The sequence below is a fragment of the Hirundo rustica genome, chromosome 3 (genome assembly GCF_015227805.2).
Source record: "Hirundo rustica isolate bHirRus1 chromosome 3, bHirRus1.pri.v3, whole genome shotgun sequence".
Taxonomy (NCBI): Eukaryota; Metazoa; Chordata; class Aves; order Passeriformes; family Hirundinidae; genus Hirundo; species Hirundo rustica.
In genome coordinates, this window is record NC_053452.1 from 49,759,796 (window position 1) to 49,787,388 (window position 27,593).

At 36.0% G+C, this 27,593-nt stretch overlaps 1 protein-coding gene across 2 annotated transcripts in view; it reads left to right on the top strand.

Annotated features, from left to right (window-relative positions):
- The window catches only part of SHPRH (SNF2 histone linker PHD RING helicase), a 49,954-nt gene extending 22,594 nt beyond the window's left edge, over positions 1–27,360 (top strand). For both annotated transcript variants that reach the window (XM_040059009.2, XM_040059010.2), the window contains exons 14-30: positions 1,557–1,678; positions 4,179–4,267; positions 5,996–6,085; positions 8,089–8,196; positions 8,696–8,838; positions 11,675–11,848; positions 12,157–12,219; positions 13,281–13,506; positions 14,369–14,512; positions 15,779–15,880; positions 16,714–16,785; positions 18,580–18,768; positions 22,236–22,328; positions 22,866–22,952; positions 23,386–23,564; positions 25,379–25,459; positions 26,669–27,360. In XM_040059009.2, the coding sequence (XP_039914943.1) occupies positions 1,557–1,678; positions 4,179–4,267; positions 5,996–6,085; positions 8,089–8,196; positions 8,696–8,838; positions 11,675–11,848; positions 12,157–12,219; positions 13,281–13,506; positions 14,369–14,512; positions 15,779–15,880; positions 16,714–16,785; positions 18,580–18,768; positions 22,236–22,328; positions 22,866–22,952; positions 23,386–23,564; positions 25,379–25,459; positions 26,669–26,765 (2,059 nt within the window). In that variant the 3' untranslated portion in view covers positions 26,766–27,360. The remainder of the gene's footprint in view (positions 1–1,556; positions 1,679–4,178; positions 4,268–5,995; positions 6,086–8,088; positions 8,197–8,695; positions 8,839–11,674; positions 11,849–12,156; positions 12,220–13,280; positions 13,507–14,368; positions 14,513–15,778; positions 15,881–16,713; positions 16,786–18,579; positions 18,769–22,235; positions 22,329–22,865; positions 22,953–23,385; positions 23,565–25,378; positions 25,460–26,668) is intronic.
- The last annotated feature ends 233 nt before the right edge of the window (positions 27,361–27,593 follow it).

The following is a 27,593-nucleotide window of genomic DNA, read 5'->3' on the forward strand; positions in this document are numbered from 1 at the left end:
TGCAGCAGTGGACATTCCCAGAACAGAGGGAAGATTTGGTTCCTGTCTTTGGTTATATGTAGGAGTATAATGAAGAAATTCTTTGCTAGGACCTCTGATGAATAAGAGAAGTTTAATGAAATAAGAAAGTTGATGCTGAAGCATATACATAAGAGACACAGGCCTGGAATAAAAACCTGAATTTGGAACATATTCTGTGTTAGATGACTTTTTTCCCCACCTGTGTAGTGAAGGCAGTAAATGATACCTACTCTGAGGAAAAAAAAAAAGGTCTCAAAAGAGATTTTTCTAGGTTTTCCTAGTTTAACTGAATAAAACCCCCTTCTTTTTGCCTCAATTGGTAGTCTGAGGCTGTGTATCAAATTGCATATTTTATATGTACATCCTTTTGCTGTTATAATTTTTCTTGGAACTGCTGATGGTTTTGAAAATAAAAGCTAAGTAGCAATGGTGGAATTATCAGCATATGCAGTTGTTATGTGTATTTACCACTGCCTTTGCAGAATTCAGTAATTATGAGGAGTGATTATATTGATTTAAAACTGATTCTGGTGTAACACTGTATTATAAAACCAAGAATCGGTTTCTGCAACTGGAACAATGTTGCAAGGAAGGTAAAATAAAGGCATAGGCAAGGGTATCCTTCTAGCATAATTTGAGCCCAGTCTGTTCAAGAATTATGTCACCTCTTACTCTGTTCCACATTGCTGAACACCAAATAGTGCATTCTTCTCCTGAAGGTGAGTGAGGCTGAGGAGCAGGGTTTCAGTGGACAGGACTGGTGCCTGGTCTAAGAGCAATTGGTATTAGAAGCAGCCTCAGGTCAGCTGTTGTAGGCTGTTGCTATTGTTTGCTCTCCTGTCTCTTCATATCAGTCCTCTGATTCTTTAACCTGTTGCTGTACTTCAGTATATCCTTCAAGCTTCCTTCTTGCATCCTCCTCATTTCTGTTCTTGTTTCTCTCTTTTCTCTCCATGATTATAAAAATATTTTTATGTTAAGTTAATTCTCTTCTGGTGAAATTCCTCTTACAATTTGCAGATATGACAAATGTAGAAAATGAAGTTAAAAATGATTTTTGCTAGTCTTCTCCATTCTCATTTCACACATTTTCTTCTTTACATTGACAATTTATGTGTTTTTTGTTTTGATGGGTAGCAGAGGGTAGAAGTGTAGTCTGTCATAGCTGTTTTCATCTGAACAGCTTTTGACAAAAATGAGTTCTATTTTGCTTGTTTCCAGTTCACCACTAACAGAAGGAGAAAAATATTTTGCCCCATGAAGGATTATTTTACCAAGTTCAAATTTTCTTTTTGCTTCTTACTTCTTTGTGTTTCACGAGATGTCAACCTCTGGACACGCTCAGTGGGTGTGGATAAAGCTCTATCAGGAAGAAAATCTGACAGCTAGAGGTTTTTTAATAAGTAAAGAAATCTCAAACCCTTGGCAGTATGTTGGATGCATGCAATGATCTGCTATGCTGCTCAGCATGAACTTCTTACTTTTATAGTATTTCCATTTTGTTTCAAATTCAAGCCATTTGGTCTCCTTTTCAGCACCATGACCATGGAGGAACTGTTGGCATCTCTGCAAAAGAAATGTAGAACAGAGTGTGAAGAAGCTCACCGACAGCTGGTGTGTGCTCTTAATGGCTTAGCTGGTATCCATATCATTAAAGGTAAGACCCAAGGGCTGTAGCATATTCTTTACTCCTTTCAGTACAGGAATAAAGAATATGCTCCATCTCTGTGTACTGGGAGGTTAAAAGAGGTCTTACTTGTGTAATTGTACTTAACCTGCTTTTGTTTCGTCGGTACTGCTTTCTGGGCTTCCCTTGTGCCCCCAGCCATGTAAACTGCTGTGCTGACTGGATTCCTTTTGCTGCTTCTCCTAGACAGCTCCGTCTGTTTTGTGATTTTGTCTGAATTATAAGGAAAACAAAAAAAGCTTTGAATGAGAAACAAAATAGTTACATTAATCTTGAGTGTCCCACAAAATAAAAATTACTCAGTTATGAATGTGTAAAAATGCCTCTTTTCCATGTTCTTTGAAAGCTGACATGCTGTTTGAATTTTTCCAGCTCATGTCAAAGTCTTCCTTCAAAGAGAACAGGCAAACTGCCTTTTCTCTTATTTGCCTCACAGAAAGACTATATTTAGATTCTTTAATCTGTAGGTAGTGGATTTGAAATACTTTGTTACAATTTCAGGATGGAGATAAGTGTTTTGGATAGAGTTTAGTGCTTAAAAAGTTACATACAGATGAAATGCTTCTAGAATACACTAGCAGCAAAAATTGTTTAGCCTGTTTTGAAAACCGGATTGATTAAAATTCGTCTGATGGGAAGCAAAAGCAGGACAAAAGAGGCAGAGTTCTGTTCTTTAACTCCTCCCCCTGCATTACCCTTACACTGAGTCTTTGAAAGGGGGAAAAACACCTTACATAAAAGTGAGGCCATGAATTTAGTCTTAGTATAATTGAAAACTTACAGGTCTAATTTTCTAATTATTATTAGTCCAAATTTAATTGCTACAGGCAAAGTGTAGCAATCACACCTATTTGTATCTGCTTCTTGTCCTGCTTTTCTGCTCACCTTTCTACTTAGGCCCATCTGGACCCTGAGGTCAATGGTTTCTTAGATGTAGTGGCAGTGCAATGGCCATTTGTCACTACCTTCATCAGGAGCAATAAGATGTTTATGTTGATGGTTTCTTCCTCACACAAGAATCCAGTGAGGGTCATTTTTATGTTTTATTTTTATGTTTATGCAAGCACACTTGCATCTTTCTCTTTCTTCATTGGTCTGCAGCTTCATGAAAACACCAAATTTAGTGTACATGATGCCTTTTATGAATGTTACATACTCTTTCTTTGTTCTCTCTGTTGCCCCTAAAACCAGTTTTGTCCAGCTCTAAGTCTGCATTTCTTTGACTGTGGGTGAGTTGTTTATAGCCATGGCTTTCCTATTCACTGCCAAGCCTGTGCACCATCTCTTAGCATCCCATGGCTGTACTCTACACTGCATCCTTTATCTTTACTGGTCAATAGCCTCTGCTATTGTTATTAGGCCTGTATTTCCCCACACTACGTCATTGTGGTAATTGTAAATATCTCATTCTACATGGAATAACTGCTTGTTACTGCTGTCTATATAAAGCTGTGTTTGTACCACACAGAGATAAACAAAAGTTTAAAAATATACTAAAAAATAGCCGTAGACACCTAGTAAATTACAGAAACTGCTGTCGCAGCTAAGCCATGTAAAAGGTTCAGGCAGGTCGAGAAAAATTCAAGGAGGACTGACAAGCTTCAAGCTAGCAAATTCAGCACATAGCTTTGGTTGGTTACTAGTAATTGCAATCCTATATTGCAGGACTACAAATGCAACTCTTTCAATGTAAGAAGCAGCAAATCTTGTTGACATAGTTGTTACACTTCCATATAGATAAGATGATGTTTTTTTTTTACTCTGTTATCTGTCTCTATGCATTTCTTATCCCTGTACTTCCCCATGTTTTAAGAGTCTCTAAGAGTATTACTGGCTAAGTAAATTTGCATCAGTTGAGAAAAGAAAATTAAAATGGATTTATTTTTTCACTGCTTTTCCATACACAACTTCAGTTTTGTATTTCTTCTTAATTGATATAAGCTATTTTCTGAGAAGTGATTGTGATGCTGGCAGCTTACATCAGTAGTTATGCTCCCTGCATGTACCTAATCATTTCTGCATTTCTGAAGTATGACAGAACTTTCATGGTTTTCACTGGGAGAGTGAATAATGCATTTGCAGTACAAATTTAGCAATGCATCACTGCAGTGAGTTATAGATGTTTTTTTTTAAGTGCAAGATGAGATTTTTTTGGATTTATGAAACTGTGAATACATATTTTAACATTAAGAGGTTTACAGATCTTACAGTCACAAAAGATACTAAATTTGGAAATCCATTAGTCATTGTAGAATATCATATTCTGTCTTTTACTAATTTTTTTTTGGGGGGGGGGGGTGGCATGGAATGACTAGGAAGGGATTGCTTGCAGACAGGCACTTGCTATACAGACTCTCTGAGAACATCTTAGTATGTTACAAGTAATGTAACACTTGTAAGGTCATGCCTGCTTGTATATTTAAAAACCAACACAATATGTCTGTGTTTTTGCTACTCTGTTTTAATTCAGGAGAATATGCATTGGCTGCAGAGCTGTACAGAGAAGTACTAAGATCATCTGAAGAGCACAAAGAAAAACTCAAAACAGATTCCTTGCAAGTGAGTGAGCATTGAAATGTAAAGAGACGTAGTTAAGAACTGGAATACTTTAGATTTAATTTAACAGGTCAGTCTTTTCTTTCTCCCAGTGGTGTGCTGAATTACTCTTTCAGCCTGTTGTAAGGATCACAGTCTTTAGATAGGAATCTGTTCCATGACCTTCATGTTTCCTTTTTTTTTTAAAAAACCTGCTTGTGAGTTTTCTTGCTGTCCCTGAAACAGTGTGTGATCTCCACCTGCTGTTTTGCAGCACAGTTAGCAAGCTGAATTCCTAGTCTGATGCATGTGACTGTGACTGCTCTTGTTAACAGTGTTATGTTACATCCTGCAATTACAGAACGCCGGGTTTTCACTGAGAGTGATATTGATGTGCCAAATGATAGAGAATAATAAAATATTTGCACTGCAGAAGATAAAAGGGCATCAAAACATGGAGAAGAATTGAAGTGCCTTTTCTCTTTGGGCATTTATTTCATGCCTTTTGAGTACTATTTAAAAATATATTTTCCTGGTTAAAAAATCATGATTCTCTAACGTATTTATAGTTTTTCAAGAACTATCAGTTCTAAATTGACCAAAATTTTCTTCAGCATAATAAGAGATTTAAAACATTAGTGACACATAGATAAGAAGTGGTCAGTTGTTTGTTTCTTTACTTGCTTCTCTGAGCAGATTATTGTTTGTGTTGCATGTGGTCACCTGATGTCTCTGTTGTGCTTCTTTGATTCTTCCTTTTCCTTTGTGACTTCTTGGTGACTCTTTTCACTTAGCACAGAGGTGTTAGCTTAAACTTGTTAAGCTGCTCATAGGTTGTTAATTAAATTGTTCTACTAAATTGTGCAATCCAATAAAGTTGTTTTTTTCCTCCTCAAAATATATACTGCTGAGGTAATACATTCCTACCTTAGTGTATAAAATTTTACTTCTATTAAGTCTTCTCAGGTGTGTAGGATTAGCTGTTTGGGATACTGGCAAATCACTGCTGGGCAGTCCTCTTAAGTGGCTGAGATGGTAATAGGGCAGAGGTAAGAGTCCAGGATGTGAGAAGGGCACAAGTTTATGATAGTGGAAGTTATTAGTATGAGTTTGTGGGAGCTGTGCAGGAAGCTTAATATTATTGGTGTGGTTTGAGAAACAAAGGGTGAAGAGAAAAGGAGCAGAGTTTCCTTATATTAATAACCAAATTTATTTTCCCTAAAAGTATACCAAAAGATCATGTGTTTTTCAATATCTTGTATTTCAGACAAAAGAAAAATATGAAAAATTATTACAGCTTTTGGTATCTGGTCTTTTCTTTACACTTTATTTTGCATTAGATAGGCTAAAGGAATTGTTTCCTCAGAATATTCTAAAAGACATTTACCAGAGAAAGTGCCCAGAGATAAATAATTTTTTTTTCGTAATAGTTAAGGATTACTTTAATTAGGAGGGTGAGTATGGTATAGGATCTGATAACCTGGTATTGCACTTGCCTGCTGGTTTGCTTTTGAGATGTTAAAGAGAATCTTTTTAATATTTCATTTCCTGTCATTTCCTATCCCAGTAAAATGTGGAAAGGAGTCCTTCATTTCTTTAGAAGATGCTTCCAGATTAGCAGAGAAAGACAAAACTGATTTTAAGTGCATGCTAATTTCTTGCTGTAAGATTTCATCGCTGTTCAGGTTTTTCCTGTTATGGATGTTGCAATGGATTTTTTTCATGATTGCTCTTGACTTTGTGTATATTTAGAGACTTCATTCTACACACAATTTGATGGAATTGTTGGCAAAGCACCCAGGAATTCCTCCGACTTTGCGTGATAGCCGACTTGCAGAAGAGGTAAATGTATTTTGTTTTTACATAAATATTGAAAAGCACATTTTTATTTTTTGTCCCCTCAGCATTATCTCTAACTAAAGAAACAACAGTTCTTTTCATTTCAAAAGAAACAGCTTTTGAATTAACTACATACATTTCCCTTAAACTTAGTAAAATCAAGAGTTGTTTACTGTGTGATGAGAGCAGAAATGTCCAATACAGTATTGCTGTTCTCAATGCTGATGGCCTCTGTTATGTTGTGAGTGTGTTTTCTGGAAATTTTAATAATTTTTACCTCTAAAATGCTGTTTCCCCACCCTCATGTTCCTGTGGAAATAACTTACATAGATGTTACTGATAAAGAATGTGTCATCCTGAATTCTTCTTAGTCCTTTATTGCTTCACAATTTCTTTAGCTTTCCTCATTTTTAACTTCAAATAGCCAGACTTTTTTGTAGGTGAAGATTATTTTTCTTTGGCCAGATGAGCAAATCACTGTATATCACTTTCTGTATGCATAAGCTTAACTATATCCTTAATCATAACTGGGGAAGTATCTAGCAAAATAGCTAGGATTACTCTTCCCCACTGGTTACTTGTAGTGGACACAGGGACAACGTTTGCTAGAGAATGTCATCACTGTGTCACTGTTTGGGCTGAAAGGGACCTTGGGATGTTCCCACCAGAACTTCCCCCTCATGTATTTCTGACCAGGTATTCCCAGGGCTTTATCCAACCTCCAAGGAAGAAGATTTCACAACTTAGCTGAGTAGCCAGTTTCAGTACTCCAGTATGTAATAGGGAAGTTCTGTGTGAATTTTTTTCCTGTTTCAGTTTATAGCCATTGTCCCTTGTTCACTTGCCATGTACTTCAGTAAAATGCCTTGGCTCCCAATCTTGGTGATTTCCTTCTGCCTGCTGGGAAGCTGTTCTTTAGAAATCTCTAAGACTCTCTCCTCCAAGCTGCACAGTTCTTTCAGCCTCTCCTGTTTTATGCTGGTGATGAGTATCTGTCTTACTATTTGGCTATCTTCTGATATTTTATCATTTTTATGCAAATTCTATGTAAACATAGTATTTTTTTCTGTTTTAATGTGCCTTGTTCTCCTAAATATATAGAGTTTGTGCCTGCCTTACAGAAGTTCTATAGAAGTACTGCCTTTTTTTTATTGACCTGTGATTCTAGCAATTTTTAAATAGTGTGTTATCCTGGCATCATTATAAAGAAAACTATTAGAACATTTGTTTTATTTATAAATGTGATGCCCAGGTGGTTTTTCATAGTTACCTTTTTTGCCAATAGCCCTTCTAAGAGTCCTGTCCACTCCAGGTGAACTGGGCTCTGTAACAATGCACTATCTCAGTAGCAGCAAACAAAAAAAGATTTAAACATACACTAAAATGCACAAAATAAATGTATGTTGTGAAATCAGTATGTATCAGTGCAAGATACATGTTACTTTTAAGTTGTTTGTTCATCAGCTTTTAAAATATAAAATAAACTGGCAGTGCTTTTATAGTGGTGGCACTTGCCTGCCAGGAGGGCTTTGACCCTTTGATTTAGAAGTAGTCTCAGAAAAAAATTGTATCTGATGCATTTAATGAAATTTAAGCCTTTCTTGTTATTTTATGAGTGAGTTTTATATGTAATAAATTCAATTGTCCTGTTCTCAGGCTGTTCTGGGATATTTTTATTGTTTGCTTATTTAACACAGATAAGTAACAAAGCTGAGTTATATTCCAGTTCCCTTTTGTAACGCACTGTATTCCTATTGTTTGGGCTTACCCAAAAGCAAAGTTGCACAGTTAACATCTTTATAATAATTCGTCTTCTCAAATGTTTTTTTGGCTGACTAATAAATGCTGGATACTAGAGGAAAAGAAATATTGCATACAAATGAAGGTGGGTAGCACATAGATAGGTAACCATTTAAAAACACTATGGTAGCTGGGGAGTTTTCACATTTGCAGTATTCCTGACAGATAAGATTTGTGCGTAGTTTAAAGCTCTTGTTTCCATACAGGCAGAACAACTTCGACAGCATTATATGAGTAAATCCAACGCAGAAGTTGCAGAAGCACATCAGGCCTTGCAGCCAGTTCTTCAAACCATTCGGGAACTTCAGAGAAAGGCAGGTACCTCTTAAGTGTTTTGTCTCTTACTTCTGGCATTTTTAAAGAATATTTTTTTCATCTGTTTTCCAGAGCTCTGGTTGTTTATCTTTTTTCACCTGTTTAAATTACTAGGTCACTTCAGTGTTGCTCTAGTATTTCACTGGGAACTTTGCTTTCTCTGATTAAATGATCTTTTCATCTGCTTTTGAGACAGAGAGAGAGAAGGAAGGAACTTTGAGATCACAGTTATCTCTGTGTGGCTGTAGATAGCCTTGGTGAATCTGACTCTACTGAAGGAATATAAAGGTGTGGAGAATGTAAGCAGTTTCTTAGTCATGTCTTTGCACATCAATAGAAGATGTGATATTTTTTAATCACACTCTCCTCCTCCATTTTTCATGGAATTAGCCAGCCTGTGTTTGACCATGGTCTAAAGAGCAGAATATACCTCTGTTGCAATGAGTAGATTGGTTTTCTGTTGAAAGTCCAAGGATAAATCTATTGTTTTTCATACAGATACACTCAGGTTCTCCTTGGTGGTTGGATGTCATCCAGACAGCAATACAGTATGCCATCGATGAGGAGCTTGTTCAACGTGTGCAAAATGAGATAACCTGCAACTACAAACAGCAGACAAGTAAACTCTCCATGGCAGAGAAGTAAGAGAATAACTGAAACAGGCTTTAAAATACAGTTAAATCTACTCAGGTCTTCTTTCTAGTTTGTGCTAGCAGTTGCAGTTAGATAGCAGACGTTTTAGCTTCAGAGCATCTGGACTGCAGTTATGTTTCAAAACCAGTGTCTGAAAAAGTGCAACTCGATAGAAGACTTGGGAAATAAAGTAGGAAAATTACTGTTTTCTCTTAGATAAGCATTCTTTGAAATGTTTTTCTGTATTATCTACTGTGATTTTACAGTCTTCTGTACTCATAAAACTGCTGAGTCAGAAGCATTCAAAGTTTATTACATTAAAATTGAGTAACCTGTAAAAGAAATTGGCTTGCTTAAATGGAAAGTAGACAGACAATATCAGAAAATCCTTGTATAATGCCATAAAATAGCATCACTGTTCTTCTGAGCAAAGAATTTGAGGTTGGTTTCATGTTCAAGACAGCAGTGTGCCACTTCTTTTTGGTTCAGTTACAGAGTAATGAATTCAGAAGGGACATTCAGAGGTCACTTAAATCAATCCCCACCTTAAGATCCAGACCCATGCTCGTTCAATCCAGTAAAGTTGCACAGGTTAAGTATCTCCAAGGAGGCAGATTCAATAGTTTCTGTGTGAAGCCTGTTCCAGTATTTGGCCCACTTGGTGGGAAAAAAAAACATTAAAATTCTTTTACTTAGTTAATATTTCCTGTGTTGCATCTTGTGTACATTCTCTTGTTCTTTTGCCAGGTACGTTTGACAAAAGTTTGACTCAGTCTTCTCTGTACCTTCCAGTTCAATAAATATAGAAAGCAATAAGGTCTCCCCTAAATTTTAGGATTGGATAGACTCTTTTCTCCTAACCCCCTCTTGTACATTCTGGATGAAGGTCTGTAAGTTCATCACAGAAAAGGGAGACATAGGAAGGACAGTGCTCTGATAGTTTAACCTCAGGCAGTTTTCTCAGATACATGAACTAATGCTTTTAAATACAGTCTTTCTGAATTATGTTTTATTCAACTACATTTTTATTATATTTATGATATATATTAATATATGTATATAAATGTATATACATCTGTGTACAAGTTTATAAAGTGTGTGTATAAATTTAAATACTTAAGATACACACATATTTTAATTCCGTATGTAAAGCTGTATCCTCCACTCTGACTACTCTGCCATCATGATTCCAAAAGGTTGAAATTTCTTCTTGATGGAAGTGACTGTGCTTTTTATTTTCAGTACTTAACATAATTCTGTTGAATAATCTAAATAAAGATACAAAACTTAACCTCTTTTTTCTTCAGTACAAGAGGCAATGGGCACAAACTGCAACACAAGATGTTGCCTCTGAATATCAGGGAATGCTTTTTTACTGAGAGGGTAACTGAGCACTGGAACAGGTAGCCCAGAGAGGTTGTGGGGCCTCCATCCTTGAGATACTCAGAAGTTGTCTGGGCATGGTCCTGGGCAACCAGTTCTAGCTGACCCTGCTTGAGGAGAGCATTTGAGAAAGAGAACACCCCAAGGCCCCTTCCAAGCTCAGCCAGTCTGTAAGTCTGGATATGAATGTTCTGTTGTTATTTGAGAATGATAGCATCACAATCTGGTCAAAATAAATATGAGGAAAGGATTGTTTCATGACAGATTTTTATGCCTATACATACATATGTATGCAAGCTTGTGTTAAACTGAGGGGTTTTTTTTTCATTGATTGAAATTAGGTGTTTGGGAAGTATCTTCTTAAATTGCTGCTTGCAGATTGTTTGGAAAAACTTTGGAAAAACTATCTGTGACTAAACTTTCTTTTATAACACAGGGATAAAACTTAACTTCCTTTTCAGTCTATTTTAGCATATGAGATGAAACTTAAAAAACAGTGTCTTATCAAGTGCTACTGGTCAGTGGTAGAAGTAACAAGTATTCTTAACTGAGTACTGGATATGATTAATCCATGGTATAGTTAGGGAGACTTCTATAAAGCTGATGTTATTTGCAACTGGTGATATTAACAGCAGACTTGTGGTTGCAATTTACATTTATTTTCAGACTACCAGGTTTGGCAGACTTTGTCAATGTTATTTTAATATGCATGTTACTGAAGTAGGTCATATTGAATGCCAAGCTTCAGTAGTGTTAAACCTGTGCTTTGCTCTCTGCACTGTACAAAAGGAATGTTTTGGATCAAACTTTCTGTATGGTGTAGAACCACAGTCTTGCACATCAATGTCAGACCTTTTAGGAGTGATACACTTTCTTTCAGCAAGAGACTTCTGGTCTCAGATAAAACGCAATGTGGGAAGTGCTTAACTTGTGTTCATGTTTGTGTTCATTACTGCAACAACCCTTCAATCACAAAAGACAGCTAGGTTTTAGGAGAATAGTTTACTGGTATGTCCATTTAATAAATTTAACTTTGAAAGTTAACTTGCTGAATGAAGTGTATTTTGGTGATGGCTGCATGTGTCTGCTGTGAATTGCACAGGTGCACTGAAAATGATTTTGCTGTCCAGCATACACAAGTAAGACTGTAAATCTGTGCAATGGTTTACCTTTAGTAGATATGCATTTTGGACCAGAATATTGCAGGTTGGTGTTCACTACTAGTATTTGGCCACACCTCTCAAGTCTTGGAAAAAGTCTTTTTGTTCTAAAAATATGAGGCATTAGCTCTGGGGATACACTGGAGTGATTTCTCACAGCATTGCATGTAGTAGTAACAAGCATTTGCTGTGGTACCAACTTTGTATGTTGTCCTAGATGGCTATTTAGCTACTTCGACTTTAAAATACTGAATTGAGTTTGGATTTGGTGTACAGTAATTTCCCTTTTTCTTTAAATCAGATTCCGTGACTGCAGAGGCCTTCAATACCTACTCACAACCCAGCTGGATGAAGTGAAGAAATTCCAGAAGATTGTAAGAGAAGCAGTGAAAAACTTAGAAGGGCCTCCTTCTAAGCAGGTCATTGAGGCTGCCACTATCTGCCATTTGCGACCCGTTAGACTGCCACTTAACAAGTAGGTCTTGAAAACAGAAAATATGCCTTAGATGTGCATGACTAAATTTTCCTTCATTTGAAATAACATACTTTATTATGTACTCAGGAGCTGTATGCATACAGGTATCTCAGATCCATTTGTTAGAACCATGATCTTTGGTTTTATTTTTATAAAATCTTCTAGTGTCAGCTATATTAGTATATCTATGATTGTTATTTTGTTCTTTAAGAATTTTGTGTAGTTTTATATGTTGGAATAAGGGCTGATGATAATTTGGTTTCTGATGAAATTCTGAGTGCATTTATTTTCAATTTTCTGTATTGCAGCTGTGTCTTTTGTAAGGCTGACGAATTGTTCACAGAATATGAGTCAAAGCTCTTTATGCATAGGTGAGTTTATAGCTTTATAAATTTCTCACTGTTAGAAAAAGTGTGAGAGTTGGATTGGTTTATGTTTTCTGAAATAAGTTTGACCAAATGACAGTGACTTCTTGCTGATGGCTTTGGTAGCAGTTCTATTATGTTTAATTTTCTATGTAAATTTCATTTGAAGAAATGGTGTCCAAGGAATGAGTACATGCCACTTTCTCTCAAGCCGCTCTAATACAACTGTACATTTGAAATGAAGTGGTGGCATGTTCAGAAAGTGTGTGTATAAATACAAGCATGCTAATTTAATACTTTACTGTTTGTGCAAATATTTATTTGCTGTGCAGCTGCAAGTAGTATAATACTGCCCTCATTCAATGTTATGATGAGAGATCTCAGGATCAGCATCATCTCAGGATGATGCTGAAAGAAGGATGACACCAGCACGGGGCGTCAGAGAAGTATGCATGGCATGGGCAGTATGAGAGACACAGATTACAGCTCTCTGCATGCTTTCTCTTGGACTTCTCTCCCTCATATCCCTCACAGTGTCAAAATTGGATTGAGAAGTCTTGAGGTTACTGAGAAAACATTTTGAGAAGTCTTTGCCAGTTGGAGTTCTGTTGCCTCATGACTGCTGGAATCAGAAAGAATTGATGTATTTATAAATTAGCATTATTTGTCTAGAAGAGAACTGGGAAGCTGTTCTGTTCTTTCACAGTGCAATACACAGCAAATTTTGCATCAGAGTTTACCTGTAATTCTTGCTTATATAAAAAGTCAGAATTTTTTTCTTTTTTGATGGATATGACATTAATAACTACTAAAAGATGATTTAGATGTGTAAGCCTTTCCAAAAGCTGTTGATGATTTTGAGCTGACAAAAAGGCCTGAGGATTGGTACCAAGGTCACTGTGTTCAAAGCAAGCTTTTGATTAGGTAATAAAACAACAGTTCATATTTGCTTGGTTTACACTGTCCTTTAATCGTGTATAAGAAGGCTAAAATAGCTGATGAATAAGTACGGATAGATGTGGAAATACAAAATCAGTGCTAAGTGCTGTGTTTGGTTTGTTTTGAAGTGTTAAAGGCCAAATGGCAATATTTGAGGAGATGATAGAAGACCAAGAAGGGCTTGTTGATGACCGTTTGCCCACCACAAGCAGAGGGCTCTGGGCAACCAGTGAAACCGAGCGTGCCTTGAAAGCTCTTCTCTCCTTTGCCAAAGCTCACCGAATGGATGCTAGGCTAACCGAAGAAGGGAGTGTGTTCCTGGAACTCTTTGAAGCGTGGAAAAAGGAATATAAGGTACAGTAAATTACATGGTGATCAAACAGTTGTGTGGTCCATTTAATTTATTATAAACAAATTGCAGCTGAGTATTAGCACATCTAAGTCGTATTCCTGAAATTAGGCTTTGCCTACACCAGCCTTTTCCACGGTGCTTATTACAGGATTTGATTTTAAATGATTTATATATGATTTAAGAGTTTATAAAAGCTATACTGCCTACTAATCAAATTACTAAGCAATGTAATTGCATCTCTTAAGACAGTATAAAGATATAATTAAATGTGTTCATCTGTTTACTTGAATCAGAATGTAGCAAGACTCAGCAAATCACCACTGGTCCTTTCTGTAATTCTTGTGAAGAAGAAACGCAGTTGTTTCATGTGCATTTATGTTGGGAAACAAAAGATGGGCCTAATATGCCCATGAGAATGAAGACAGTGTTATGATTCTGTCCGTTGTGCCTTGGAAACACTGATTCAGTGGTCTGTATTACTCTAATACACACTGAGTTACAAGGATGATACTCAGTGAAATAACTTTTTTTTTTTTTTTAGCAGGGTTTGGGGGGTTTTTTTGTTTTGTTTTGCAAGGCATTTTGTTTCTGAGTTTTTAATTGCATTAATTATTGTAATACTAGTAGTTGTAGAAGAAATGAGAGACAGCTATTTGTAGTTGTTTATACAGAGAGGCTGGAAAAGAGAGCAGGCAAAATGATGTCTATACTGCTTGTTTTCCTCTCGTTGTTGTGGCTGAATAATGTAAAGAAATACTATCTCTTCCTCCAAAAAGATGCTTGCATTTTGTTTAACATTGTATGGCAGAGTCATGTAAGTGTAACTCACTTCAGTTCTGCTGTTCTTTTGGGGTTTTCTTACAGTTACTTCATGAGTATTGGATGGTCCTTAGGGATCACGTGTCTGCTATTGATGAACTGGCAATGGCGACAGAACGGCTGAGAGTGCGTCACCCTGATGAGCCAAAACCAAATCCACCAGTGCTCCACATTATAGAACCACATGAGGTAGAGTACTGGGCAGGAAAGAATGGTTTCTTTTTGAAGGAACCTACCTCCTACAAAAATAAGATCTGCAACTGGATCTATGTATAATGTTTTCATTTCAGACAGGCTTGGTGGAGTATAGAATTCTTATCTATTTCTACATTAAGTACATGGGCCATTCTGACCTTGGAACTGTTACTTTAATATATTTTTGTTAGCCTTCTGACGGAGTGGCATGTTTACCAAAGACTGCTGTCCTTTCAGCAGCAACAACTTCCTTCCTTTCTCTACAATTGCCCAGTTTTCCAAGCTGGTGGGAAATTAAGTTGACTTGATTCCTTACCTGTATTGACACTTTCCACAAACACCTATATAAAACAGAATTGAGCACCTCAAAGAATAATTTTTTTTCAGTATTTTGAAATTTCTGAGCTACCCCTGACTCTGTTTATGGTGATAGAGAAAATGCTGTGTTGATTTAACCTCTTAATTTTGTTTTTTTTGCACCAATAGAAGTATATTTTCTATAGACACATTTTGTGGGTTTTTTCTGAGATTGAGTTAGATAAAAGTACTTCTTTCTATAAGGAAACAACTTTCAGCCCTGTATTAAAACAATTTTTGAAAAGGAGCACTTTGCTTAACAAATGCCTAATAAAGTCTTAAGATTTATGCATGCATATGCAATGCAGCCATAAAAGAAACACCAGTTACTTTGGCCTTCATTCTTCAGATGCCTGCCTCTTCTGCAGTATTACACTTCTCCACTATCAGCTGTTATTAATCTAAACAAAAGTCAGCTTGATTTTTCTGTCTTTATATAGGTTAAATCAAAAGGGGAATTTTCTGAGAAATATAAAGAAAATAATTGTCTCTTATACATTGTTTTTGGAACCAGCAGTTGATTCTATTATATATATACATAATTGTAAAAAATAGTTGAGACATTGAATGAAGTTCAAAAGAAACTTGTAAAAATTTGTTATTTTAGTTTAATTTTGCTTCTGTAAAGAACAAATAATGTAAATAAAACAATAAAAAGCAGTTTTGTGTATGTTCTGCATCTCAGCCCATTCACAGTGCTGTGTTCATGCTGGGAACAGGAAAGGAACAGATAGTCAATTTTGCTTGGGGAGAAGCACATCTTAAATTTCCAGCATGAGCTGGTTTTCTATCTACCAGCAGACAACTCAGCTGAATTTCACAAAAAAATTAATTTAAGCCTTATTGTAAAACTTAACTTTTTTTTTTCCTTTTTTAAACACGTATTTAATGTTGTTTTCAAAGGTAGAGCAAAATCGAGTGAAACTTCTGAATGACAAGGCAGTTGCCAAATCACAGCTTCAAAAGAAATTAGGACAACTTCTGTACCTCACTAATCTGGAGAAAGTAAGATTAATATATTTACCTAAGTAAATATGTTTACCTGTGGACGGGAAGAAACCACCATTATTTTTATTTTAAATTTCTGTCTTAAAGAAATTGTATTTTCTGTGAAGATTCATTACATTTTGAAATTCCATGTGCTGTCCTTTGTGTTACTCTGTGCTCATAAAATTATTTATTGCATTATATATATTTTAGGCACTTGCTTAATTACATGCTTATTAAACTGTGAACTGGTTTTAATGCTTAAAGTTTTCATTAAAATTAACTGGGCTATGCTTAGTAAAAGCCTTGTAAGATGATGTAGGTCTCCGCCACACCTTTGGTATTTTACAAAGAGCTTAACTGAAACAGAAGGATAATCATGTCCGAAATTTAAGTTAAATGTTAAAAAAAAAACAAAAAACACCAAACCAAATCAGACAACCTCCATGTATTACGTTATTTTAATCATAGTGTTTGAGTAAGTGCATTTATGTTCAAGTAAGCATAGTTAAGCACAATTTAAGTGGTTTTGCAACAGTGTGAACTGATAGAAAATATGTGGAGTTTCTTGTTTGGAGCTTGTATTTTACCAGGATTTTTCAGAGCTGTTACAGAGCTGCAGATGCCATCTGAAAGACTACAGAATGAAAAGTGCTCTTTTTGCTTACCAAAAATTACATACTTTAACTCCTCAAGATGGACTTGAGTACATGAATGTTTTTAATTTGCTCACACAGTGTTTCAGTTTGATTTGGTTTCTTTTATGGGCTTCATTATTCATTTTTTCTAGAGGCTTGTTTTAAATATAAAAAAACAAAACACAGATTATACTTTTTTTTTTTAATTTATAGTCTCAGGATAAAACTACTGAAGGAGTTAACCCGGAGCCATGTCCAATCTGTGCACGACAACTGGGAAGTCAGGTAAGATCCTTACTCACCAGGTTTTAGTTTTAGAACGTCTTTAACTAGAGCTGAGCCAGTTGTGTGTCAAATTGTCAAGATCTGTTTTTAAATGGATATTGTAGTGAAACAGGGAAAATGAGGTGCTTCCCATAATGTACCAGCCCAGCCTCTCCCCTGAAATCACATCTTTCTCAGTTGCAAGCACCTCTGCTTCTTTTAGCTTTTGACATCAGTGCTTAAGTATTCCAAAAATGGGTGTTCATGGTTGTTTTATAACTCTCAAGTTATACTTTTGGCACAAAGATTTGTTTCCCATTTATAAGCTAACAGAATGAAGAAGTAGGTAAACTTCTATTGTCTACTACTGTATTTTACTGTAATTGTTCTTACTGGTGGTATTTTTTTCTTCTAAAGAAAAAGATATTACATATGCAAACAGTAGCAAAATCCAATAGAATAAATACTGGTAATGTGGATTTCTTTCCCCCACCATTTCCCTGCTGAACTGCAGGAGTTGAAATTCAAGTGAGATTTAATCTCTATCATTAAGTACAAAGCCATAGTTTAAACCTGACTTACCATGCATTAGGGAAAAACATGAAAAGACTCCTATATGGTCAAACTAAGTTGTCTCTGTCTCCTAGGGTAGCTATTTTAAGGAAGTTTAACTTTTTTTTGCATTATAAAGATATGTAAGCATGAACTGCTGACCTGCCATGTTTCCAAAAATCCCCTCTGTGCTCTTCTTCCAAGGGTACGGTAATACAGGTTTTTACAGAGAACAGCTGTTAGTCTTGTTAACTGCCATTATTCTTTATCTCAGAGCTGGAGGAGCTCACTAAAAGAGAAAATAATCTCTTCGCCTTCTTTATCTTTTCCTAACAGCAAGACTGCTGCTTTCGATGATTGCAGCTTTCATGTTGCAAAGAACTTTTAAAATACTTTGCAGAAACAATACTTTGTTTCTGCACAATTGAAAAAAACTTACAAAGCCTAAAAAACCTTCTGCTTGATAATCCGTGATTCCGTCAATTCCTTTGCTACTTGGTCCCATGAAAACTTTTGGTTTTTCCTCTTGGAACGGCCTAAAGAACAGACAAGGACAGCAAAAGCTGTTATTTTGAATTTCAAAACTACTGGTCTACAAATTGCTTCTCTGTTATGGGAGGTTCTGGGTGACATGTAGATGCTCTGGAGTCACAAGAGGAGAGCAGCTTCTGCAGTGCAATCTTCTGTTTCACATACATTCTGTCAAAAAGAGATTGAGACACTGTGTAAGTCCAAAGATGTCATCTAGGACTTAGCAGTAAGGAAAATTGAAAGCTTTTTTTCTATCACTTATTTAATAAGACCAATCTATGCTTGCACAGGTAAAGAATTTTATAGAAGTAATTTATAGAAATACCTGTATTTTCTTACAGGTAAAGAATTATATACTTCTGCAATTTAAAAAAAAAATATGTAAATACTTAACCCATGTTTACATATAAGGCATTAAGAATAATCTTTCATAGAAATGAAAGATTGTAATGTCTTTCCTGAAGTTCAAAACTGAGAAAATGCAAACAATGAACAATAAATGCAGAGACTTCCTTTAGATTGTGAATGTCTCTGTGCTGGAAAACTTTGAAATTCAGGCTTTTTAGCAGCTGGAGTGCAACAATTGTAAAATTCTTTTTTCATCTGATGAGTATCTTGAAAATAATTTCTCTGTGAAAAAGGTAATTTATCATAGATTAGTACACTGTTTTTCTTTTGCACAGGTCCAAAACTAAAACTGTGTTGTGTTTGGGTTTTTTGTTTCCTGCATAGTGGGCAGTGCTGACGTGTGGCCACTGTTTTTGTAACGAGTGCATAGCGATCATCATCCAGCAGTACAGCGTTGGCACCCGCCGCAGCTCAATCAAATGTGCCATTTGCAGGCAGACAACGTCCCATAAAGAAATATCTTACGTCTTCACTGCAGAAGCTGCAAACCAGGAGGATGATATTCCTGTAAAGGTGAGTTGTTTGCAGGAGCTCTGTGGCCCAAACTTTCAGCAGTGCATATTTTTGTGTATATTGTGTTTTGCAGCAGTACTTACTCCATTTAGGCAGACAAGTGTACTATATTGTTTTTATAAATAGTTTGTCCTAATGACAAAGCCTCTAGACAAAAATGTGTACAGATTTAGTCCTGATTGCATTTTTGTATCTTCTTTTTTTACTAATGGAGGCTTTTCATTTGGTTAAAGAGACATCATCTCCATGAGTCAGTAGCAATACTGACATTTATGTAGTGCATAGCTACGTGTTTGCTCTGCATAAATGTCTTGTAGAATGTTGTAGAAACAAAACACCTGTGTTTATTGCAATTGTGGAAAAAATAGGATTCTGGGGTAAAATGCAAAGGTAAATTACATTGATAATACTTTGGTTTAGATTATACTGCTGTCTTTCATTAAAATATGATTATAATACAGCTGGACATAACTTGTCATAATTTTAATTGGATTAGTATAGTTAAAAATAATAATTAGTTGTGCTGACAGACTTCCATGATACCTGTGCAAGTCTCCTTGAACCTTGCACAATTTTGGGGGTTGCTGCCCTGTATTGAAGATGATGCTACCATATTCACACTAGTTATTTCAAAACCTCCCTGGAAAAATGGAATTCCATTTTATGAGTAGACAATTCCTAACTCAAATTATTAAAGTAGTTGACGGAATGTGGCACCAGGGGGAGTAAATCGGCTGTATTTTTCAAGTGCTGCTTCTTCAAACACCACTTCATGCAGGGCTTTTTACATATTAATTCCATACAGTTTAGAGATATCACTCTGTTTCTAAGAAAATTTCAAATATGTTTCATAAATTACATTAAAAAATGACTGGAATAACCAAATTTCATAAATAATACACTGAAAGAGCATGTCATCTCCTGTCCTGTGTAAAGAGCTGTAGTGGTTTCTTGAAGTATTTCTGCATCAAAAACTTTGAACAAAGCAAAAATAAGGCAAAAAATACAAAATGTGTGAATTTCCTTGAGCAAAGCTCATTCTTCATTCAGGGAAATATAAAAATTTACCATGTAGCTTCACTGTATTTACTCTCTAAACAAGCAACCTTGTTAAAAATAAAAATTTCCTCATATTCCTTTAATGGATAGTTAACAAAGAATAACAAACTTAGTATAGTTTCTATGGAATACTGAGGTTAAGATCAGTATCTTTTAGGATAGAAATGAAAATTGTATGATTTATTCAGTGTTTATATTTTAATCTGATCTTTCTCAATCCTTCCAGTTTTGTAAAGTATTCACTGCCTCTCTTTCTTTCTATCTTACTCTTTATTGTACTGACATTAACCATCTTAAGGTAATGCCTTAGATGCAAAAGGACTACTGTAAATGGAAGCATTTTATACTGAGAGACATTACTGGCATCCCCGCATGTTTTGATTTTGTAAAAGCTTCCTGTGTCTGGTCAGTATTACAGTGGGTGTTGCCAGCCTGTCAGCTGAGACAGAAGTTGTTTGTTTGAGGGTAGTTTTGGGTCTAATGTTAACTGTTCCACAATTCATTTGAACTAGCTAATTTCTTTATAAATAGTCATCTGAATATTCAACAAAATTACAGACTGATGGTGTAGGGGAAAGGAGTAGGGTACTGTTTTTTAACACAGACTGAAAAACAAGGATACTTCTGTCAGCTTCATCTCTCCATAGAGAACAAAATTGAAATCTTTGTGTGTGCTGTGAGCCAAAGTTTTAGTCACTTCTAAGTTCAATAAGTCTAATATAGTTCAACGTAATGTAGACAAAGGGATGAAGAACTTTACACACTTATCTTGTTTAAAAAATAAAACAAAAAGCCTGTGACCACTTTGAGCATTGTGCTGTTCTCTTCTGCACCATAGTTCCCCTTACTGATCTTGTACAAAGTCACTTTTGTGACACCTGAGTCACAGGAATCTGAAGGGTGGAAAAATCAACAATAGTGGCTAAAGCTGCTATGTGTTATAGCAGGGAAAAACAGAACCTCTGATAAGGTCTCAAAACAGTTTCTGAGGAAAAGACAATTAGAACAGATTAGCCAGTATTATCATCACTGAATCAGAGATGAATGGTGTTGGAAAAGCACATAAATGACCCTGGAATTATGTAGGAAATCCTAAAAGCTAGTCTTGGATCTCCTAACTGTAGGTGTTTATGATTGGCAGGCAGCAGCCATAGGGCTGCAAATGTGTCATCCTTTCAGATCAGAGCACCTGCCAACATAAGCATTTCTAATTGCCCATCTGACTTTGCAAGCAGTCAGATGGACAGTCAGTGTCTGCCAGTGCAACAGAAATGACGTGGAAGAAAGCTGGTTAATTTCTATATCTGTGACATTGCAGAGTTGGAATCACTGTGGAGGACCCTGGGTAATAAAATGGCACTGCTCACTGCAGCCTTTGGTAAAACAGTCTGCAGAAAGTCTTTTACATGTGAGCTGCCTGATGTGTGAGTGAACAAGCAGCCCAGCATTGGTTCCCAGATTGTGCTGAGACTGCTGACATCCTTCCCAGCCAATTCTGCAAACAGCATGACTTCAGTAAATTTGATCTGTCATTGCAGTGAGCCAACGTAGTTAATTCAACGTTCTGCAGAGAGAAATAAAATAATATTTGTCCTGCTCAATCTAGCACAGCTTGAAATTACTATGAGTGTAGGAACTAGTAAGAAAGTGAAGGCTTCTTTAAAAAATACATTAGGTAAAATTGCTGTAAAATAAAGTACATATTGAAGGGGATAGAAAAAGAATCGCATCTCATTGTATCCTCTTGCTGACCTAAGGGGAAAGGGAGGAGTACATAAATCAAAATGGACAAGACGTAGAATAAAGTATTGGATTCATTAAGCACTGAAATACTTCTGAATGCAGAATAGAAAGATGTTTTCATTGCAGCTCACCGTCATTCAAAAATTAATTATATTTACAATTTTCTTACTGTTTTAAATATGATTATCAAGCTTCATAGTACTGTACGTAAGTTTGATGTTGCCAGAATGAGAAACAAAAGCAACATAAATAGCATTCAGGTAGGTTTCTTTCTTGGTCCATTTTCAAGAGGTGTGAAGGTAGGGAAATTTTAATGTGCATTTGGAAGACTGTGCCACGAAGTTAAACTGCAGGAGGACTAATGGGCATGTTTGGTGCCACTGCACTTCTTGGCACCAAAGCAGTCTGTTTTGCCTCATGCAGAACTAGAGGGTGTGTCTGCATGGCACTTCATTCTTCCATGTGCTACACATGCTGTTACTGCTGATCCTAATGCAGAGCATTATAAGGGAGAGGTAAAAGTAGTTCAATGCTACTTAACCTGAGGCTGATCATTTTTAACTTTGGGTAAGAGACCTCATTTAACATCATTTAATAAAGCAATGAATATGGAAGGAGTTTTTTACTATCCTACTCTACTAACGCACTTCTTTGACTTTTCAAAGGGAAGTCACTCCACCAAAGTGGAAGCTGTGGTCCGAACACTGAAGAGAATTCAATTTAAAGATCCGGGGGCTAAGTCCTTAGTTTTCTCAACGGTATTAATCAACATTTTCTGTCTTGTCTTTGCATGTGTGTTTTGAGTTTAAAACATTCATATTTTCAGGAACTAGTTTAGCTACCAAAATGTTGAATCACTCTGTACAACCACTCGATTGTTTTGAGGATTTGTAGGGCAAGTCCTGTAACGGGAACAAGAATAATGATCATAGTTAGCAGATGAAAGCTTGTTTCTTTAAAGGGCAAGCACTTAGATTTGTATGAAAGCAGTAGAAATTCTAGATACTTCTAAATGTGATGTCCAGATGTCTTCGATATGTTGTAAAACTGTTTTTGCAATGGCTACCAATCTCTTATATTCAAGCTGATATTTCTAATCACCTGTCTTACTTAAGGCTTATGAAAGATTTGGTTTCTAGCACACATTTAAAAAAAAAAAAAATACAAATGCTAGCATTTTGAAAAGCTCTTTTATCTACTTTTTGTTAGGAAAGTTAATTATTTTTTAGTTGTCATTGCTGTTTGTAATGTTGAGTTACTTTTATTGTGTTGTGTGGTTTTGTTTTTTTTTGCAGTGGCAAGATGTGTTGGATATAATTTCAAAAGCTTTGTATGACAACAACATGGTTTTTTCTCAGATCAATGGAATTAGTAAATTTCAGGTACATAAAGGATATTTTTTCTTAAATATTTTCAATGGGGAAATCATAGTTCATAGAAGTTAATCTGACCTTTTTTACTTGGTTGCTTCATTTCAGAAACTAAAAGAGGAGCAAATTTGTATGGCAGAAGCTTTGGTCTCTGATTTAATCTTTCCAAAAACTATAATCTCAAAAAGTCCTATTTTAAAGCATTTGGAGATAAACAGTATATTCGCTTTTGAGAAAGATGCATTGGCATGGAGTTAAGGATGAGACACGCTGATCAGTGTTGCAAGAAGTTCATGCCTTCCTGCTACTGTCATGTATCTGTTCTGGGATGACAGACCTGCAGGATTGTCACTCTGGAGCCTGTATTAGCTCCTAAATACAGTCCTGTCCCCCACACTCTTCATTGAGGAACTTTTCTCAAGCTGCTGTGATGTTTGCCTTTTAGGAGAACCTGTCTGCATTTAAATACGATCCCAACATCAATATTTTGCTGCTGCCTCTTCACACTGGTTCCAATGGACTAAACATCATCGAAGCAACTCACGTTCTGCTCGTGGAGCCCATTCTGAATCCGGCACATGAGCTACAGGCTATTGGCAGAGTACATCGTATTGGCCAAACAAAGTAAGATTTCCAGTTGTGTTCAGTGGTTTAGATATGGTCCAGAATAGATCTGAAAAAACCTTGTTCAGCTGTTGCCCTATTTTAGGTGTGCTGTTGATGCCTTAGCTTTTGATTTTGGAGTTCTGCTTGCAAAAATATCCAGAAATGTCTTAGCTTTGCAGATCTGAGCAATCCATCTTTTATGTCATATATGGCTAAGTTCAGGCATGGTTTTTCTAACTGGTCATTCTCAGTTCCAGATTAGGAGCTGCATATAAATTGTTGAGGTTTTTTTGTTTCCTTGTTTTGGGGCTTTTTCTGGTTGGGGTTTTTTTCAGAAAGAAAGTTATAGCACACTCTCATTAGAACTGATAAGTTTTTGAATTACAGTTCTGCCCTCACCCCTTTTTGAAGACATTAATGAGTTTGCATGTCTCTTGTTTGTTTCAGTATTGTTGCTCTGACATAGGTACACTTAAAAAAGGTTTTAGAAAGTTTGTCCTCAACATATGAGATGTACATGTTTTTCCTAAGGTCTCATGAGTTTAGAAAAAACAAATTTAAAGCCCAGTACATGAAGAAGAAAAATAGCTGCAGTCAATTCTGGGATAACGATACTGTAGGATAGTAGTGGGGGTTGTGTTCTGGAAATGAAAGCAAAGAGAGAGGAGGACATGAAGGAGCATGTATGTGAAAGAAAGTTTATGAACAGGTGGATATTTGTGTGTATTGGTAAAGATTTTGAATTAACTGTGAGGGCATAGGAAAAACTGATTGCAACAGCCCACACTTCAATTCTACCTGATGCTGGCATGAGAAGTGTGGCAAAAACCTTGAAATAAAGCCACCAAGAATACGCTATACTTTTTAAGAATTAAGATTTCAGGAAGGCTTATTTTTTAAAAGGGCTGTGTTCCAAGTAGACTGAGCATTAGGGAATACTCTGTTTAGTGTCACTGGTGCAACTATTACCAGTTCAGTTCTTACTTATTTCTCTTTTTGGGGGTAAACCTTGCCTGTGAATCCAAAAGTATTCCCCCCTGCATTCTTCTGTGAAATGTTACCTGCCACAATTTCAACCTAAGATCTGAAAACTGTCTAAGCATTTTCAAGGGTTCTTACTTTGAAAAATGTTTATACAGGAGAGGTTGGGGTGCTTTTTCATTTTTATCATTGGATCTGACTTTTTTCCATTTCACTTTCTAGTGCCTGGCACTTTTCTAAATTATTGCTTTCTTTTTTGAAATTTTATTTCAAAATGCACCACAATGCATCATAAATGGAATTTTAATTTTGTGTTATGTTCACTGACACTTTGTTTTACTGACTTTTATGTTTTACCAGTGTTTACTGACTTTTTTAAAAAAAGTTAATATTTTGCTGTCTTCAAAAATAATATTATTAAAACTCTGGGTATTAGGTTTAATTATCCATCACATTGAGCTCTTCTCTCTTGAAATAATTTGTGAACATTGTATGAGCATTATATATAACCAGTGGGCAAAACTCCTTTTTCTTTAGATTCAGGAAGAATGTTTCTAGTAAGGGCACAGAAAGCAGAACTTTGCCCGGTATCTACGTTAGGGTTTTAGCTAATACAGCTTGCATTCATTTACTGTGGGATCAGTAAAGTGAAAGTGTGTTTACAGGGAAGCACTCTGAAATGTCAATGGAAGTTGCTAATCACTTGTAACATTTCTTAAAAACCAGAGGCATATTTTCAACACTTTTAATAGCATTAGTATGAGACAAAAATATGGTTATTAACTTTAGCAGTAACAATACAACTTCTGCTCACTCATGGTGGTGTTTTCTTTTTTTTTAAATGCATTCAGATCGACAATTGTTCATAGGTTCCTGATAAAAGCAACAATAGAAGAGAGAATGCAGACTATGCTGAAAACTGTAGATAGAAGGTATGTGTTGATTTTTTTTAAAACATCATTTTGCTCTGAAAATGAAAAGGTGGTACCTCACCATACTTTTATGGTTAGGAATGTATATCTTATATATAAACTGTTCAACTGTTCTTCAAACGGTTTTGACTGGTAAAACAGTTTTAAGACTTCAAAAGTTTTAACCAGGTTCCAGTAACTTGCAGCTTAAGGTATTTTAATTCTCTGGGAAATATTTTGGTTATGTTTTGTGTACTTTATTTCATAAAAGCCCAAGTAATGAATTATGTATTATGATATGATTTATTTTTTCAGTTTACCTATTTCCATTGGTATAATAACATTGCAATTGGTGGAGTACTACTGAGGCTGCCACTAGAGCAACAGTAGCTGTTATAAACTCCAGCACAGGACATGGGTTCTTTTTTTGAATCCTACTAACCTCATCCAACGATGCTGTCACATTCCTTGGTTTCACAGTCCATGCAAACATTGCCCAGGTGCTAAGTCATACATCAGGGTGGTGTGCAGACACAGAAAGCAATTTTCACTGTGATTTATCTTTCCAAAATCCATAAGCAGTGACGGATTGGAGCGGGACCAAAAATGCTATTTACACTCCTTATGCAGACAGTGTAAGAGGTTTGTACCTTTTAACTAGATGGTATACACATGAAAAATCTAGGAGGAGGCCTTAGTTTAAGGAAATTTTGCCTGTTAGAGATTATTAAAGTACTAAAAAAGTACATGCACATCTTCAGCTGTAGTTATGAGATTTCAGTTTTAGCTCTTGAAGAATTACTTACTCTCCTTTTCTATGAAGTAGCACTACTTTTGCACATAAAATTTGGATAAGTGTACAGTGGTTGAATGATCCCATGAGGGCTAATGTTTTGAAAGTAATATTAAACCTCATGCTTGGAAGCTGAAGCAAATCCCTGAAACGTTAAGAGGTCAGAGTGGATTATCCCATGTTCTGCTGCCTTTGCAGTGTTTAGTGTTGACCACAGTTGGGGACAGCAGGTGAATTTTTTATCTTACTTAGAATATGCAAGAGCAGTAGCTGATGAGTGTATGTGTTTTCCCGGACAGAAGGTGTGTTTCTTCACAGAAAGGGCTTCAAAGCTGAGCAGGTATTGACTCTGAACTGTGTGCTCTGTCTTTAGTGCACACAGCTTGTTACTTACACTGATTCTTTCTCTGATGCCCACATGCAATTCTTTCCCACAGCCACACAAGCTCTTCCATGAAACAGTCAGAAGCCTCAGTGTTGACAGTGGCAGATTTGGCTGAACTTTTTACAGAGGAAACTGAAGAACTTGAGTAAAAACATAGGTTTAACCTAATGAAATTGGAAAGTACCTGACCAAGTAAGCGCCAGGATAAAATCCACTTGATCTTCATTCCTGTGGACATCATCTAACATTTGTCCATAAGAGAGCAATCGGAAATTGAAGAAGTCTTAATTTTTACTGATTTATGCTTTGGTAAGGTTCACAGCAGCACGCACTTCTATGGCACTGGATAAAAGTTGCACTTTGCACATTATACAAAAACATGGATTTTTTTTTTTTTGTCCCAAAGAGCATTTGAGCTGGACACTAAAACTGAGATCTTGGACCCTTGGTTAAGAGGATTTTTACCATCAGGCTTGATCGGCTAGTAGCTCAGTCTGTGAGCAAAACTAAGTGGGTGGTTGGGTGGGAAAGGGAAGCAGAAAAAATCTAATTTTTTTTTTTATTGTACAAAAAGTTGTTAGAAAGAATGACTGTAAATTAATATTCTTTTAGAAAGGGCTTGTTAGATTTAATGCAGAATTATTAAATGTCTTATTGTTAACACTTCAAATTACAAATGTTTACTAATAGTTTGGATATTTGTATTAGGCTTTTAGATATTCATAAAGACTTTTGACAGTTAAATATTTCATTGTTAATGCTTACGGCAAAAAGATGATAATTAAATTATGCTTTTTGTTATGTGTGTTGGTCTGGTGATCAGTTAAAGATTTGAACTTTCTGTACATGTTTCACTTGAAGCTGTGACTAAGTTAGTGCTCTGTTTGAAAAAAGAAAAGCATTTGCTACAGAATTTTCAAAAATTAATTGGTTACACTGCTGATCACTTCGTAATTATTTGGTCTTTCTGTGCTTTG